General features: G+C 46.5%; 1 protein-coding gene across 5 annotated transcripts in view; it reads right to left on the bottom strand.

The window, feature by feature from the left end:
- The window catches only part of LOXHD1 (lipoxygenase homology PLAT domains 1), a 195,364-nt gene that overhangs the window by 168,611 nt on the left and 8,293 nt on the right, over positions 1–18,460 (bottom strand). For all 5 annotated transcript variants that reach the window (XR_014556163.1, XM_083702543.1, XM_083702545.1 and 2 more), the window contains exon 2: positions 956–1,070. Coding sequence is in view for 4 of the 5 variants with exons in the window: in XM_083702543.1 (XP_083558669.1) it covers positions 956–1,070 (115 nt within the window). In the remaining variant the exon portion in view is untranslated. The remainder of the gene's footprint in view (positions 1–955; positions 1,071–18,460) is intronic.

Here is an 18,460-nt window from a genome sequence, read left to right as displayed (position 1 = left end):
GGGTGGTGAATACAGCACAAGATATTTTGGGCTGTCCAGTGAATCCGCTGGATGAAACAGCGGAAGAACGTTGCCTCAGGAGAGTGAGGAAAATTATCAGGGATGATTCACACCCTGGCCGGCACTTTCTTGATCTCCTGCCCTCGGGCAGAAGACATAGAAGCATGATTAGTCGCACCAACAGGGTAAAGAACAGCTTCTATCCGTGGGCTGTTAGGCTGCTGAATGAAAAGATAACAACAGGGCAACTGACTTTCAGGTTTGGTGGGTATGCGTCAGTAAACGAGGGGAATTAAGACTAAGAGCTGAGTGGGGGCTGCTCGTGGAATCTCACTGTATACAAGTTGTACAAGTGACAATAAAGTGTTTCAATATTTCAATACCCCTAAACCTGCTTGGATGTGGGTCTATTGAATCTGTACTTAAATTCCATGACCAGGACATATAATCATTTTACCATTCACACAGCTCACTTGTCACTATGCAACAAGGCCTACACATGTCAAACTAGCCTCATTGCACCCAGCCCGTCTGTTCTCATTCCAGTATCTTTCCCTCAATACAGTAATGCAAAACCACAGTCTCGTCTATTGACAATAACCACCCGCTGCACTTCAATGCGCTTTCAAGTGGCTCAGTTAACTATAGTACACTTTCTGTAAAGCTACAGAATTGTCAGGATATGCATTAGATGAGCTTATACGTTTTGGGATGAGGGGGTAAGCGAAAAAGGTTTCTGAATGGGCATTTCAAAACAGAACGGTAACAAAAGGATTAACACTTGTATGGGTCTGTGAGTGTTCGGGTTATACATGCAGGTGTCGCTCGAATTTTCACATGCATTTAGAATGTGCTGCATCCATCAGTGAATCAAGATACATCGCAAACCAAAATCTCTCATTTTAGCTTACTGCAGAGAACACTGCTGAGCTCACAGATACCCAGCGTGACTCACTTGCTGGTCAGATGGGCTTTCGGAGTGATGCCAAATTCTCCAAAGAGAGTAACAAAGACATTGGCATCGGTCCCCGCTCCTCGGACGTCTCCTGTCACCGTCACGACTTCGTAGACTGTGGATACAAGTTGGAGGAAATACATGAAACCAGCAGGAATAATGTATCTTACTCTCCAGGCTGGGGTGGAGCAACTGGTCAAAATGGACCCCACTGTCAAGATTTGAAACAAGATTCATTTTAGGGTAAGGGCAGGATTCAGAGCAAAGATCTTTTCAATGCCTCACTTCTGAAAATATAAAGAGAGGAAGATTAGGACTGGAAGCAGAGATGAACAACTCTGTCAATTTCTTTGTGCCTCAGTTTCTCATTTTTCCAACCTCTCCATATTCCTGCAGTAGCTTACAATTTTTAAAAACAAGTCATCATGAAAATTCATCATGGTATGCATTTTTGTGTTTTTAAACAGCAAACCACTCTGTGATCTTCAGGTGAAGGGTGGTATGTAAAGTTATGAAATAATAATAATAATCAGCATTTTAGTGTATGTTTCTCCTAATATATACCATTTTGCAAGCAGTATTAACTAAAATACACCTTTTTGCCAACAATCAAAATGAATTTTGGTATGTTGTTTTCACTCATAATGAATTTTTAAGCACACATTTCCCCAATATATGCATTTTTGCACACATTATTTACTTGGAGAACTGCACTGCAAAATTTAGGGAAGTGCAACTTTCAAAGGCTACTGGTGCTCGGTTCGGTTTCAGTTTGAGGAGTATTAATGGGCTAATTTTCCACTAAACTGAAAACAGAATCAAATTTCTGCCCCATCCCTGCAGTGTCTACCCTTTCTTCATTACAAGAGAATTAAGCTGAGAGCCACATGTAATCCAAGTGCTGCATCCCAGAATCCTCTGCAGTCTTGCAAGGGATTCTGGGATGCAACTATCTGAACATGCACAGCTTTATTGGCATCCCTAAAAAGACCATTCTCTCAAAGCAGCCATTTCTTTCGCTTGTGCTTTGTGGCTGGGCCTGACTCCTGAGCAGTGCGTGGTCTGATTCCTTGAGTCAGAACCTCAAAGTCCCAAAATCAAGGCTTACTATGGCCTTAAGTTCTGACAAGTGACACCCTTTTGCTTGATGCAAATATTACATTGTGATACGGTTAAAGAGGCTTAATTCTGGTTTGGTGCAATATGTGCATTGGATTCAGGGTTGGCTGGAAGACTGGAAGCCAATGTAAACCATGGTTTGTGGATGTGCAAATCATAACCTTCTGGGTGAGAGTCAAAGGGAACACCTTTTTAAGATGCATCTTTCTATTGGCTGATATTTGTAACACCTGTAACACAGCCTCGGCCCATTATACCTGAAGGAGCGCCTTCACCCCCATCGTTCAGCCCAGACACTAAGGTCCAGCGCTGAGGGCCTTCTGGTGGTTCCCTCACTGTGAGAAGTGAAGTTACAGGGAACCAGGCAGAGGGCCTTCTCAGTAGTGGCACCAGCCCTGTGGAACACCTTCCCATCAGATATCAAAGAAATAAACAACTACCAGACTTTTAGAAAACATCTGAAGGCAGCCCTCTTAGGGAAGCTTTTAATGTCTGATGTTTTATTGTGTTTTTAATTTTTTGCTGGAAGCCGCCCAGAGGGAAACCCAGCCAGATGGGCGGGTTTATAAATAAATTGTTGTTGTTGTTGTTAAAAATAATGCCTTTTATTTTTATCTGCTGACCAATTAATTGGGTCATCTTTGGAGTTTACTCCAAAGAAATTGATTAATAAAAAAATCAATTAAACGCTGCAGCCCTTAGAGTAAGTGTTCTACTTATTTTAGACAGGGTTCCTGAAATAGTTGACAAATCCATGTAAATATTAAGTGGCTGGCAACCCTTATATGGCATATCCTGGCACCCTCCAGAAATTTCAATCTGTAACTCCCATCAGCCCCAAGCAAAACACCTATAGCAGCTGAGGCTGATGGGAATTGCAGTTGAAAACCTTGGTAAGACATGAGGTTGGCAAAGGTTGCTGTATCCTATATTTGCAAATCCAAGCACTGCAACCTAGAAGAGGCACATGCAGGAATTCCATGGGCTTTGTTATTCTTGATGAGCTACTGCAAAGTCAAATGTTATTATTTCTGACTCATTGCGTGATGAGTGCCTCGAGTCATTTGGAGTCTTAGCTGGGAGCAAAACATCGGTCTACCTTTCGGAAGCCAGGAAAGCACATATTGGTTTCTTCACAGCACTGGCAGATATCAGTTCAGAAACTGGCAGATTTTGTGATCTCATTTTAATTTGTGCTGGGCAGGGAAGCACATTTACCAGAGAGATGCCAAATTCACCCCACAGGTATCCATTGTGATTAGCAAGCAATGCACCCTTTATATCGTGCTGATTTGATAGAAAGCGATGTATCACTCCATCCTCTTTGCAAACTTGTAATGGTACAACTATAGAAGAATGAGCACAGGTTCAGTTACAGCAGGGTGAATCTGTCAGTGTTGGTTTCTCTTTTTTTCCAGTCTTACAATCAGTTCTCTGCATTTGCTCATAAGTTTGTGTGTTTGTTTGTTTATTTAGTTGTTTTCCCGAAAATTCCCGGCTATACCTCACGAAGCTCAACAACTTTTGGATTCCCTAAAAAAAGCTCAACAACTATGACCTGAACCCCCCAAAAGTCGGTAGACCACTGCCAGCTTTTAACTCTCTGAGTAGATCACAATCTCTTGAGAGTTGACCACCCCTGATATACATCATGGGTCGGCAAACTAAGGCCCGGGGGCCGGATCCGGCCCAATCGCCTTCTAAATCTGGCCCGCAGACGGTCCGGAAATCAGCGTGTTTTTACATGAGTAGAATGTGCCCTTTTATTTAAAATGCATCTCTGGGTTATTTGTGGGGCATAGGAATTCGTTCATTTTGTTCCTTCAAAATACAGTCTGGCCCCCCACAAGGTCTGAGGAACAGTGGACCAGTCCCCTGCTGAAAAAGTTTGCTGACCCTGATATACATTTTTCTACACAATTCTTATTTATACAAAACAAGTTTCCCTAGAATAATTCATTTCTGTATATATCTTCTTCTTTTTTCATTAATACATGCATTTCTATGCACACATTACGTCAGTGCATGCATTGTTGCATACATTACTTTTCTGGAAAAGTCAGATGAAGTGAAAATGTTGAGGGTTGGGGGTATGTGATCAAGGGTTCTGGAAACCAAGCCTTGTGAGGAACAGTTGAGGGAACTGGGTATGTTTGGCCTGGAAAGAGAACACTGAGCGGAGATATGATAGCCATCTTCAAATATCTCAAGGGCTGCCACAAGCTTGTTTTCTCCTGCTCTGGAGGGTAGGACCCGAACCAATGGCTTCAAGTTACAAGAAAAGAAATTCTGACTCAACATCAGGAAGGATTTACTGGTGGTTAGAGCTAACCAATAAATTCCCCATCCCTGTTTTTCACTAATGCTGATGTATTTTTCATTCCTTAGGTTTATGTTTACAATGTACCGTACATAGCAGATTATTCAGCAGTCAAATACCCAGTGATCTATCCTGTTAGGCAAAGATCATAAGACAACCTGGATGTTCTCCAGATTCTGTGTACAGATCTGTAGGAGCAGACCATCCCCCAACCCAAACTAGTTTGCTAAGAAAATCCCCAAACTCGGTTCCATGGGTGACTCTGGGTCATCTCTCTATGGTAACTTATCACATCACAAATTTCAAATTTATTGTTGTACATTAAGTTGCTATTCATTTGATTGGAATTAATTTTGTAATGAAATGATTTTAGAATGTTTTATCATTTTATTGTTGTTAGCCGCTCTGAGCCCGGCTTCAGCTGGGGAGGGTGGGATATAAATTATTATTATTATTATTATTATTATTATTATTATTATTATTATTACATTGTTTTAAATGTTTGCTTTCCTTCTGGGATTGTACCCCCAAGTGTGTTTTATAAGCTGGTCTCCGACCGTAATAAATTTATCTATCTATCATTTATCTATCTATCTATATGTATATCTGTCTACCCAGTGATCTACTGATCTGTTAAATATAAAATCAAATCATCCACCCACCCAGGTTTTCAGAAGCAGAACAGAAAGTCACACTATAAAGTCACACTTGCCTTTTCAGACCTACCCCAACAGATCTGAAAGACAAGGTGTAAATTAATTAGTAAAGTGGTCCTCTTCATTTCCCTCATTATTGAATGCAGCCTGTTTTTAAATACATATCATCTTACAAGTATTCATTCCCTGCGATGTGCCTATGAAAGAGCAGCGCTCTTCACTGAGGCTGTTTGGATACTTCAGGTTGCCAGAAGCTTCTGACTTCCTAGAGCTACTTGTGCGAGATATCAAGGGCTTGATGTTTCTTGACAGCAAGGCTGGGGTGGAACAGAACTGCGTCCTGCAGGCAAGATGGATTCTTCCACTTCTCAGAGCTAAGAATCACATAGAATCATAGAACTGTAGAGCTGGAAGGGACCCCCAGAGTAATCTCTTCCAGCCCCCTCACAATGCATGGATTTCAGCTAAGGCAGCCTGGGGGTCATTCTGGACTCACAGCTGTCCATGGAGGTGCAGGTCAGTTCTGTGTCCAGGGCAGCTGTCTACCAGCTCCATCTGGTACGCAGGCTGAGACCCTCCCTGCCCGCAGACTGTCTCACCAGAGTGGTGCATGCTCTGGTTATCTCTTGCTTGGACTACAGCAATGCGCTCTACATGGGGCTACCTTTGAAGGTGACCCAGAAACTACAACTAATCCAGAATGCGGCAGCTAGACTGGTGACTGGGAGTGGCTACCGAGACCATATAACACCAGTCCTGAAAGACCTACACTGGGTCCCAGTACATTTCCGAGCACAATTCAAAGTGTTGGTGCTGACCTTTAAAGCCCTAAATGGCCTTGGTCCAGTAAACCTGAAGGAGCATCTCCACTCCCATCATTCTGCCCAGACACTAAGGTCCAGCGCCAAGGGCCTTCTGGCGGTTCTCTCACTGCGAGAAGCCAAGTTACAGGGAACCAGACAGAGGGCCTTCTCGGTAGTGGCACTACCCTGTGGAACACCCTCCCACCGGATGTTAAAGAGAAAAACAACTACCAGACTTTTAGAAGACATCTGAAGGCAGCCCTGTTTAGGGAAGCTTTAAATGTTTAATAGGTTATTGTATTTTAGTGTTCTGTTGGAAGCCGCCCCGAGTGGCTGGGGAAACCCAGCCAGATGGGCGAGGTATAAATAAATTATTTTATTATTATTATTATTATTATTATTATTATTATTATGATGATGATGACAGATGGTCATCCAACCTCTACTTTAAAAACCTCTAAAGAAGGAGAGTCCACAACCTCCCAAAGGATACCGTTTCACTGTAGAACAGCTCTTGCTGTCAGAAAGTTCTTTCTGAGTTTAGTTGAAATCTCTCTTGTAACTTGAAACCACTGGTTCGAGTCCTACCCTCCGGAGCAGAAGAAAACAAGCTTAATCCCTCTGCTATGTGACAGCCCTTGAGATATTTGAAGATAGCTATCGTATCTCCTCTCAGTCTCCTCTTTTCAGGCAACCAGGGGTCAGCAAACTTTTTCAGCAGGGGGCCGGTCCACTGTCCCTCAGACCATGTGGTGGGCTGGACTATATTTTGGGAAAAAAATAATAATAAACAAATTCCTATGCCCCAGAGATGCATTTTAAATAAAAGCACACATTCTGCTCATGTAAAAACACGCTGATTCCCGGACCATCCGTGGGCTGGATTTAGAAGGCGATTGGGACGGATCCGGCCCCTGGGCCTTAGTTTGCCTACCCATGGGCTAAACATACCCAGCTCCTTCAACCCTTCCTCATAAGGCTTGGTTTCCAGACCCTTCAATCATCTTCTGCACACATTCCAGCTTGTCGATATCTTTCTTAAATTGTGGTACAGTGGTGCCTCGCAAGACAAAAATAATTCGTTCCGTGAGTCTCTTCGTCTAGCGGTTTTTTCGTCTTGCGAAGCAAGCCCATTAGCGGCTTAGCGGCTTAGAAAAAGCGGGGGGAAGGGGGAAAACTCGCAAGAACTCGCAAGACGTTTTCGTCTTGCGAAGCAAGCCCATAGGGAAATTTGTCTTGCGAAGCACCTCAAAAACGGAAAACCCTTTCGTCTAGCGAGTACCCAGAATTGGACACAGTATCACTGGATGGGGCAGCTGCAATAGTCCTGCACTGCACGGGGTTCGACTAGATGATTTGCCCAATCCCTTCCAACTCTGCAATCCTATGATTTCGAAGGAAGATAAAGATGGCTTCAAATGGAACCGATGCAAATAGCTCAAAGCTTACAACACTTTGACGATTTCAAGCTTGCTTTCACAACCCAAAACGAATTAGAATTTTATTATTACGGTCACAGACCAGTTCCGGGTCACTTACAATATCAGGAAAATCATAAAACACAACAGCGATACGTTGAATTGCAATTGGGTTTAATAGAGAGAATTCAGATATAGCAGCAGTTTTAAAAGTATATTAAATCTTGAACATTAAAATATAACCTAAAATTATCATTTAAAACCTTAATCATTTTGGTAGTACAGCTTGTTCCCTACGTTTTATGGCAGCCGCACAGAATTTGGCCACCATGATACAAAACTTGCGTAGTTGCATATTTGGTAGAACTGGCATAGGGGCGCTTGCCCTCAACCTTTTCAGACCCAGGACTTGCTTTCATGCATTTAGGAACTCATTCCTTAATTATTTTATCATGCATTTTTACGGTGGTGCTCTGCTGTTGCAACCCACCTCGGATCAGGCCATGGCCTGGTAGTGAATCCTGACCCATCAGCCAGAAGTCCACTGCCAACAGAGCAGAGGAACTATAAAGGTAAAGGTAAAGGGACCCCTGACCATTAGGTCCAGTCGTGGCCGACTCTGGGGTTGCGGCGCTCATCTCGTTTTATTGGCCGAGGGAGCTAGAGTACAGCTTCCGGGTCATGTGGCCAGCATGACTAAGCCGCTTCTAGTGAACCAGAGCAGCGCACGGAAATGCCGTTTACCTTCCCGCTGGAGCGGTACCTATTTATCTACTTGCACATTGACGTGCTTTCGAACTGCTAGGTTGGCAGGAGCTGGGACCGAGCAACAGGAGCTCACCCTGTCACGGGGATTCAAACCGCCGACCTTCTGATCGGCAAGTCCTAGGCTCTGTGGTTTAACCCACAGCGCCACCAGCATCCACATTTTGTATGCATCACAACTATGAGCCACACTGGGAGGGAGCTGGTCAGCAGCCACACAATTTCGTTTCTCCCATAATAACCCCAGTCCTAAGCATGCAGCCAGCCCTATGACAGAGGCTGCTGCCTGGACTCAGCCTATATTCCTTTTCACATGTTATTATCTCAGGTGGATGATAACAAGTGGTCTGCCCCAAAGGGCTGTCGTAGAAACTGAATTTTTGAACTTTAATGCTATCGTTTAAATTTATTCTTTGCTCCTCCTAATTTATCGGGGGGAGGGCGTTGTTAGGTGATCCGAACCATTTAGCGTTTTGCTGCTTTCTATTCTTTCATCATTGATTTTGCCGGTTTCTAAATGCTGCCTTGGGTGGTTTTTTTAACTAGAAAAGTGGCTTATAAATATTTTAAATAAGTAAGTAAGTAAATAATTAAATGCAGTCCACATCTTCAATGATCCTCACATTCGTCTCTCGTTACCCTTGCACCCTCTTTCCCAGTTTTCCTTTGCTGTCGCTCCAGCTGTCAAAAATTTTGACTGTAGGCTACCTGGGGCAGGGATTCCCCCCCCCTTTTCATTACTATGTAAAGCACCACTTTATAAAGCTGTTCCCGGTTTTGTCCCCCATTTCCCCAAGGAACTCGGCGCAGCACGCAAGGTCCAATCCAGCCCCACACTCCATTCCATCATCACAGCACTCCTGTAAGAGAGTCACAACACCCCTAGGTGCTCGAAAGTGACTCAGTAAGCTCCATGGCTAAACAAGACATACACTGAGGTCCCCATCCATCACTCAGTCCATCACATCACACTGATCTGGCGCCTTATCTTGTAAATCAAACGCCACTAAAACTGCTTAGAGCATCAGTGCAAAGGGATCCATGATGCTGAGACCACATAACACCGGTCCTGAAACACCTACATTGGCTCCCAGTATGTTTCCGAGCACAATTCAAAGTGTTGGTGCTGACCTTTAAAGCCCTAAACGGCCTTGGCTCAGTATAACTGAAGGAGTGTCTCCACCCAACTCGTTCAGCCCGGACACTGAGGTGCAGCTCTGAGGGCCTTCTGGAGGTTTCCTCCCTTCAAGAAGTGAGGTTACAGGGAACCAGGCAGAGGGCCTTCTCGGTAGTGGCACCAGCCCTCCCATCAGATGTCAAGGAAATAAACAACTATCTGACTTTTAGAAGACATCTGAAGGCAGCCCTGTTTAGGGAAGTTTTTAATATTTGATGTTTTGTCATGCTTTTAATATTCTGTTGGGAGTGGCTGGGGAAACCCAGCCAGATGGGCAGGGTATAAATAATAAATAAATTATCATCATCATCACCATCATGATCTCTCCTGGCTTACCTTTTTTCTTGTTGTATTCATCTTCAGTTTCATGGCAAGAATCCGAGTGATAATCCCGAAGTTCTTGCTCATACATCTCAGCAAAATTCTCATCATCCTTTTTCTTCTTCTTCTTGTCTTTGTCCTTGGACTTCTTCCCTTTTTTCTTTTTCTTCTTTTTCTTCTTTTTCTTCCCGCCATAGTCGTCGTCGTCTTCTTCGCTGTCGCTCCACTCTTTCTTCTTCTTTTTCTTCTTCTTCTTCTCGCTCCTCTCTTCCTCCTCATCCTCTGTCAAGGCCCTTCCTCTCTCCTGTTCCTCCTCATCTTCCTCATCTTCCTCCACCCCTTCGTCTTCCTCATCTGATGATCTGCTCATCCTCTCCCCCCAGTTATCACCTATACTTTGCCTTCTCTTTCCTCATCCCTCCACAACAGCCTTTCCTCTCAGGCTCTTTGGACTTCCCTCGAGCCTTCTTCTCTCGATTCTCTCCTCTGTGTCCCTCTTTGCTCTTCTGCCTCTTGAAAGACGCTAGTTTCCTCTAAGCTTCTTCCAATCTGCACCTCCCTCGATGCCTGCGCTGTGGACCTCCTCCCTTGCTTGCAATCGATAATCCCATCAGACGGTCGCTTCTTTGACTGCCTTTAACTTTATCCCTCCTGTCTTCCACCTGTTTGGCCAAAAGGCCTCTTCTGCTCACATCTTTCGTTTCCTTCTATCCTTTTCGGTTCCATTACTTATTCATTGGCCTGATCAGAGTTGCTTCCTCCACCTCCGTCGTCTTCGGCATCTTTTTTTAAAGAAGAGCTTTCCTCTCCTGAGATCAGATCTTGCCATGAGTCTACCATGTCACACCTAGCCAATGAAAGCCAGAATCCCTTCAAATGTAGGTCAGGGAGAAAGCGTGTGATGAAATTCTCCTGTGGCCTGAGCCCAGAGAGAGATTTATGCAATGGGGCAGGTTCGCTCTCCTCACAGCCCCACTTTGAGCTTCAGAAGAGTTGGCTACATTTGGCGTGGGAGAGGGGGGAGATTACCTGGAGCTCCTTCGGTCAGCTGACCCCAAGACAGACAGACAGGTGAAAAGAGAGAGAGAGAGAGCTACTCTATCTGGCTGGTTTGCCGTTCCCTCTCCATTATTCATGGGTCTCAGGATTGCTTTACAATCTCAAACTTTGTGGCAGAGAAACTCCCGAAGTCGACGGGTGAAGTGCCATAGATTAGGAGGAGAGCAAATACGTTGCCTGTGTGAGCTCCCAGGTTTGGTCCCCAAAATCTCTCAGTAAAAGGTAAAGGGACCCCTGACCATTAGGTCTAGTCGTGGCCAACTCTGGGACCCACAAGGGAAGGGGATTCTCATGCTGGATTTTTTTAATGATCAGTGATGTATCATGGGTTGCCAGCTCTTGGGGCAGTCCAGCACATGCACTGGGGAGCAGGGCGTGGAGGCTGAGCAGAGTCTGCCGCCCCAGCCCAGCCCTCCAGAAGCCAATGCCTGTGTAGGGGAGCCTGGTTTGCACCCCCTCAAAATTGTGCTGCAGCCACCTTAAACACCCCCCCCCCCATGCTATGCCCCTGTTTTTGATGGCTCTCTTCAAAGACTCCTTTGAAAGGTCTCTGTCATGGAAAAACAATTCTCTTTCAAAAAAGAAAAGATCAGCCGTTATTTCTCACAAGCGCAACATTATTTACCCATGGCACACCTAGATCCTATCATCAGCAGTAAATTGCTCTGAATTTCAACGCCTTTTTAAAGCCTTCTTTTCACGTGCGATCTGGCGAGAATAACAGCGAGCAAATATGCAGATGAAAAGCCAGTGTCCACAATCAAGCGTTTGAGTTTTCCCACCTGGGGTAATTAAATCAAAGATCAGAGTTCTTCCATCAAAGCCACTGTTCCTGCCGACCTACCTGCCGTAATTAAATTAAAAGTAATACACCAAAGAACGCCGCAATGCCTTTTATTCTTTCGTTCTTTCTTTGAATAGCAGAACAGGGAAAGCCGTGCAACGGAAGGTCACCGATGCATAAAGAATGATCAGGCAAGAGCAAGCAAGTTAGCGGCAAGACCGTCAGCTTAAAACCGTGGCTCCTATCGTCATTGGCTTTCCATAGGAAGCTCTCAAGCCATGTTCTGACCTCCCAGGCATCACACAAAATGACAGAATAGCAGAATCATGACCCTAGTTGACATTTGATACTCTGTGGGGGGCACTGTGCGCTGGGTCCTGCCCTCAAAATCATGTGGCTTTCTTCACACCATAGTAAATTTTACAGCTCTACGCATGGAGTATCTTAGACACTCCGAGTGCCCCTATTTTCCAGGGACAGACCCAGGTTTACAGAAGCCGGCCTGGTTTCTGATTTGATCCCAGAATGTCCCACTTTTCTTTATGTAAAGGGACCCCTGACCATTAGGTCCAGTCATGGCCGACTTTGGGGTTGCGCTGCTCATCTTGCTTTATTGGTCGAGGGAGCCGGTGTACAGCTTCCGTGTCATGTGGCCAGCATGACTAAGTCGCTTCTGGCAAACCAGAGCAGCGCACGGAAGTGCCGTTTACCTTCCCGCCAGAGCGGTACCTATTTATCTACTTGCACTTCAATGTGCTTTCGAACTGCTAGGTTGGCAGGAGCAGGGACAGAGCAACAGGAGCTCACCCCATCACATTGGAGGGTATGGAGTAATGAGATCCTCAAGCCAAGGAGATAACTATACCACCTTTAGATGACACCTGAAGGCAGCCCTGTACAGGGAATTTAAAAAAAAAAAAATGTTTAATGTTTTAGTCTGTTTTTCTATCTACGTTGGAAGTCGCCCAAAGTGGCTGGGGCAACCCAATCAGATGGGCGGGGTATAAATAATAAAATGATGGTGATGATGAAACAGGACGTCCCTATTCTCATTGCAGAAACTGCCGGTTAGTTTCTGGGTCCAATTCCAAGTTCTGGTATGGACCTATAAACAGTGGCGGAGCATAGGCCCATGCTGCCCAGGGCGGGCACGTTCCCGAGGGGCACGGAGGGTGCCCTCCCAGGCGTGGCATAGCAGCACACACACACACACCAATCCCACTTCCTTCCTCTCCCCTTCCCGCTCGCCTGCCTCCTTCCCATCTTCTCCCCTGCCTGCCTGTCTCCTCCAGCCAAGAGCATGGGGCAACGGTGCTCCACCCGCCTGTGACTCCCGCACCTACTGCCAGCTGTCAGGGGTGTGATGTCCTGGGACTTGGGCTCAGACTTGGAGCCAGAGGAGTCTCAGTCTGCACCAGATCCTTTGCCTCAGGCATCATCTGAACCAAGTCTGGGGCCTGATCCTGAAGAGCCCCGGTCTGGACAGGTTCCCCTGCAACAAGCACCAGCTGGGCCGAGTCAGGGGCCTGAGCCTGCCCTGGCTCCAGATGCGGGGATTAAATAGGTCTGGATCTGGTCAATGGCTGCATGAAAGACAAGGTTGAAGGCAGGCAGGTTAAAGCAGCAATATATTGTTCAAACAAACAAGCCGTGTGTGTCTGTTATGAGAAGGGAGGTAAGACGTGTGAATTGGCCTTCAGTTTGGTTGCTCAGTTTCAGTCATGATGGCTTATCATCACGCAACACAATGTGTTGCCTGAAATCAGTGAAGAGGAGGAAAGAAAAGGGAGATCTCTCTGTCTAGTGCTAACCTCGTGGTGGTATCCTCTTGCTATCCTCAAGTCTAAGGACAGAGTGCCCCCTGCTGGAAAGAAAGAACAAGATTCCTGAAAAGTTGTACCTGAACATTCATAGAATCATAGAATCAAATCCCCCACTTGGCCATGAAGTCTACTGGGTGAAAATGGGGACCAGTCACTGCCTCTCAACCTAATCTACCTCACAGACTTGTTGGGATAATAAAACAGAATGGGAGGGTGTGGACATCATTTGCCATCTTGAGCTCCTTGAGCTCCAGGTGGGACCTACAGGCATTGTTGCTGACATCCAGCTGCCTCAGGAGACAATGGAGGAGCGCACCTTCTGGGATGAATAGATGCATATGGACAAACACAACAAATAAATCAATGTGTCTCTGTGCATGGTTTAAGGTGACATCTGAGGGAAAGGGGTTGCAGAAAAGGCAAAACTCTCCTGCACTTCCTTGGACTGCAACTTTGCAAACTTCTAAAATATCTATCCGGGATCAGCCCTACCAGCACCTCAAACCTGAGGATCCTCAGAGGAGGATCTACAGGAGCAGGAGCCGCCCCCCAACTGATCTCCACACCACTAAGGACCCTGAGGAGGTCATCAAGTCTGAACATCCCTAAGCCAGTACTGGAGGCCCTAATTCATCTGCCTGGAGCAGAGGAGATGGAAGTCAAGCAGAAATTTCAGTGACTGACTAGCTGCACATGAGGCTACTCAAGAGAAGAGGAAAGGACATGGAAGCATCTGTATGGTTTAGGACCTGAATGAGAATCAGGAAGGAGTAGAGAAGGCATCCCCAACCTGTGGACCTCCAGATGTTTTGGCCTACAACTCCCATGACCCCTAGCGAACAGGACCAGTGGAAATTGAATTGATGGGAATTGTAGTCCAAAACATCTGGAGGGCCGAAGGTTGGGGATGCCTGGAGTAGAGTCTCCAGCTGCAATATATGAGATGATCTGGTCCTGATGCACCAGCAATTATCCCAGCTTCTGTGTCACTCCCAGGAGAGATGCGTGGCTCGGGCATGCTGCATGTACTGCAGTAAATGGACGCCCAGTGCACCAACAAGAGCTGGAGCTGTTTTGCAAAGCTATCTGAGTTTTAATGAAGGGGGGCGGCTTCTTCCCTTCCTTTCTGCAACTCACATGGAGCCGTGAAGCTTTGAAGACAGCTGTGGGGTCCAGCTGTTTTCCAAGCCAGCCAGAGGGAGATTTCAAAGCTCTCTCACTCAGACCTACAGATGACCGGGTCTGTCAATTTCAGTTTCTCATTTTTCCAGTCTCAAATTCAGTTCCCCATTTTTCTACATCCGTTTGAGGGGGAAAAATTAAGTCTTCGTGAATATTCGTTAACATTTGAGTGCAAAGTTCTCCTAACTTGCACATTTTCCCCAAGCAATATTCCCTGAATTAATGTCTTTTTGGTATGTAATTTTCACCATGCCTTTTAATGCTCACTTTACCTCAGTGTATGCATCTTCACTGGACTAGACAACTGTGTTGAAAAAATATGGAAAAGTGCAAATTTCAAAGAACCACTCTGCATATTGTTTCAGAAATGCAAATTGGATAGGAGCTTCTTTAAATGCAAAATGATCTGAATTCCCCCATCCCCAAAGAGCTCTGCAAAACAATGAGCTGTTCCCTGCTTTGCAAACCCCTCCAGCTGAGTGCATCAGAAACCCCCATCTCTTCTCCTCTGAACTTCAATAAATAAATTAAATTAAATTCATGCATTTCAACACTAAAAGGAAGTGGGTGAACAAGGAGAAAGGGAGAACAGGAGCTGTAAATATAATGGAGGAAAGCACAGGCCTGTAGTTCTAAGGCTCGGCTAGATAACATATTTCAGCATGGGGGGCACATTCCCTTCCAAGCAACCTTCTGGGGGCCATACAATAGTGCTGAGCAGGACCAGAGGCAAAAGAAGGTGGAGTTGTGAATATACACTTTACCCCTCATACATAGGGCACTGGGCTTTGAGGAGGTGGTGTGAGGGCTCTGACAGGGTCCTAGAGCCCTCCCACCTTGTCCCCAAAGCCCAGTTAGTGCATTCCCAGCTTTGGGAAGAAGGTGGGAGAACTCTAATAATATAATAATAATAATAATAAATTATTTATATCCCGCCCTCCCCAGCTGAAGCCGGGCTCAGAGCAGCTAACAACAATAAAAGTAACACAGCATTCTAAAACCAATTCATTTTAAAATCAATTCAGAATCAAATTAATGGCAACCATTGGGCTAGAGTTCCGTGAGGAATACCAAAGGAGGGGGTGAGACTGTGCCCTGGCCAAAGGCCTGGTGGAACAGCTCTGTCTTACAGGCCCTGCGGAAAGATGTCAAGTCCCGCAGGCCCCTAGTCCCTTGTGACAGAGTGTTCCACCAGATCGGGGCCACAGCCGAAAAAGCCCTGGCTCTGGTTGAGGCCAGCCTAACCTCCCTGTGGCCCAGGATCTCCAAGATGTTTTTATTTGAAGACTGTAAGTTCCTCCGTGGGACATTCCAGGAGAGGCAGTCCCATAGGTACGAGGGTTCTAGGCCGTATAGAGCTTTAAATCAGCACCTTAAACATGATCCTGTACTCCACCGGGACCCTGTCTGAGCTCTCCTTCCTCCTTCCCAAAGCCTAGTGCCTTGCTTAGCTGGGAAGGCAATGTGAGGGCAGGGAGGGTGTCAAATTTTGGCCACGCTCCCTTCTGCAGTGTGACAAGACAGTGTGCAGCCCATAGGTTCTGTGTCAAAGTACTCTTGCAGCCCACTTGGTATGAAAAGTTGGGCCACCCTGACCTAGATGGTCCGACTCAGTTAATACGGAGGCTTTCTAGGTGCCTATAGTGAGCTTGCCGTTCCTAAATATCAGGTGTCCAGTTGTGTCCAGAAGAGGGCAATGTTTTAACACTTCTTCCCTTCCACATTAACTGTGCCTCAGCCCAGCCTCAAATTCAGAAGGCAGAGCATCAAGGAGACGAAACAACCTGCTCATGGCATCCTCAACGGAACTGAGGAATGTGTTGCGTTTTCCCCATCCGCTCCTCCCAGTTCAAGCTACTTCCTTTCCTCCTCATCTGTCAGCCCTCCCAGAGAATATGTAATAGGGTGAAAAGGCAAAATACCCTGTGGTTCTTCAAAGATTCATTTTTTGTGCGGTTGGTGGTGGGATATCTCTCCCTTTCTCCAAGTTGTTCAAAGCAACATACATGGGTTTTCCAATGTTAGCCTGTGACGGTAGGCTGAGAGATTGCGTCCAGCATTAAGCTCTACCGTTAGGTGGAGGGAGTCAGCTGCCTCAGGTAGCAATTATTGAGGGGCAGGCATCAGAGCTGTGTGTGAGACAGAAAGCTTGCTCACACACAGCCTTCTGCCCACAGTGCTGTCCTGTTGCCAATACTGAAGTAAGATTCAACCCCCAGTTTAGTTAGCTTCCGTATGTGAAATGGAGGGGGGTGCAGAGAGATGCTATCTTGTCCTTTGCCTCAGGCAGCAAAATGCTTTGGGCTTGATCATCCAATAAGCTAGGCAGGGATCTGAGTAGACATCACCTTGGTCTAGTTCAACACATAACTAGGCCTCACACCATTGGTCTCACTTGGGCCATGGGACTTAGTGTTATTTTTCAAGAAAAAGAGGTGCAGGAATTCACCATGAACATCTCCCTTGTAGGTAAAGGTAAGGTAAAGGACTCCTGGATGGTTAAGTCCAGTCAAAGGCGGCCATGGGGTTGTGGCGCTCATCTCACTTTCAGGCCGAGGGAGCTGGCGTTTGTCCACAGACAGCTTTCCGGGTCATGTGGCCAGCAGGACTAAACCACTTCTGGCACAACGGGACACCATGATGGAAACCCGAGCGCACGGAAACGCCGTTTACCTTCCCACTGCAATGGTAGCTATCTACTTGCACTGGTGTGCTTTCGAACCGATACGTTGGCAGGAGCTGGGACAGAGCAATGGGAGCTCACCCCGTCGCGGGAATTTGAACCACCGACCTTCCAATCGGCAAGCCCAAGAGGATCAGTGTGTCCCTTGTACTCTTGTAAAGGCAATGGCACCCACCTGAGAGGTGCCAAAACTGAGTGCTGGCAAGTTCCACCTGAAGAGAAGCCCGGTGTGATGGCCTGGGACTCAAGCTCAGACTCGGAACCAGAGGAGTCTCAGTCTGCACCAGATCTTTTCCCTCAGGCATCATCTGAACCAAGCCTGGGGCCTGATCCTGAAGAGTCCCAGTCTGCACAGGTTCCCCTGCAACAAGCACCAGCTGGGCTGAGTCAGGGGCCTGAGCCTGCCCTGGCTCCAGATGCGGGGACGACCTCGTTGCCTCCAGCTGGGCCATCACTTACAGCTGCTCCACTACTGGTTGGGTCAGGAGAGGCTGAGGTGGCCCCTGGGTCTAGTAACCCACCGACCTCTCCTGAGCTGCAGAGATTAAAGTCTGAGAGAAGGAGAGCCCTGAGTACTCGCAGGAGGAGTGCTCGCCTTTGGGCGAAACAGGGAGGTGAGTCACCGGGAGATCAGGATTGGCCATTACCCCAACAAAAATAAAAGACCCCGCCTCAGGTTGCGGGAGCAACATTGTTGTATGCTAGTTCCTGTCTGAGATCTTGTACCTGTCCTTGCCTGGTGTGCTGCCTCGTGTCCTGCCTTGACCCTGTCAGACTGACTCCAGGCAGAACCTTCGGATTCTGGATCAGACCTGGACCGCGGTTCTCGGGTTACCCCTAGGCCCAGCACACCCTGGACCTAGTCTTCCTAATGGTGCAGGAACAAAACTGGTCTTCTACCTCTGGTTCTTCTCACTCACTCAAGCAGATGTTTCTTCAGCATCCAACCATTATGTTCTCTTACCCCCACTCCCCTGGCTCTGAGTCTTCCTCTTCTGAAGACACCAGGAAAGGAACCCCGACTAATTGAATTGCTTCGGAGCCTGGTGCTGAGATGGCAACGGGGGCCAAAGGCAGGCCTTCTCAGCAAGCTGAAACCTCTTTTATTTCTTACCAAGAGAGTCGGGGAAGTCAAGCATGAATGTCAAGGCTTTTCTGGGGAAATGTGATCCGCTAAGATAAGCTGTAAACAACCCAGGCGATTCCATTATATTTATTACTGAAACCCGCCACCTTGGAAATGCAAAAAATTCTCTCTGGAGATGTTGAGACCATGTGGCGTAATTTCTTCACAAAAGAATCACATGGACTGCATTGTTCTCAATGTGCTCTTTGGGGGGGGAAGGTCCTTTTTCTCTGTAGAAGGTCCTAATGTTTGGGGAAATCTTGTTTTAT

The sequence above is a fragment of the Podarcis gaigeae genome (genome assembly GCF_964106915.1).
Source record: "Podarcis gaigeae genome assembly, chromosome: 11".
Lineage (NCBI taxonomy): Eukaryota > Metazoa > Chordata > Lepidosauria > Squamata > Lacertidae > Podarcis > Podarcis gaigeae.
This window is presented reverse-complemented; position numbering and strand designations above follow the sequence as displayed.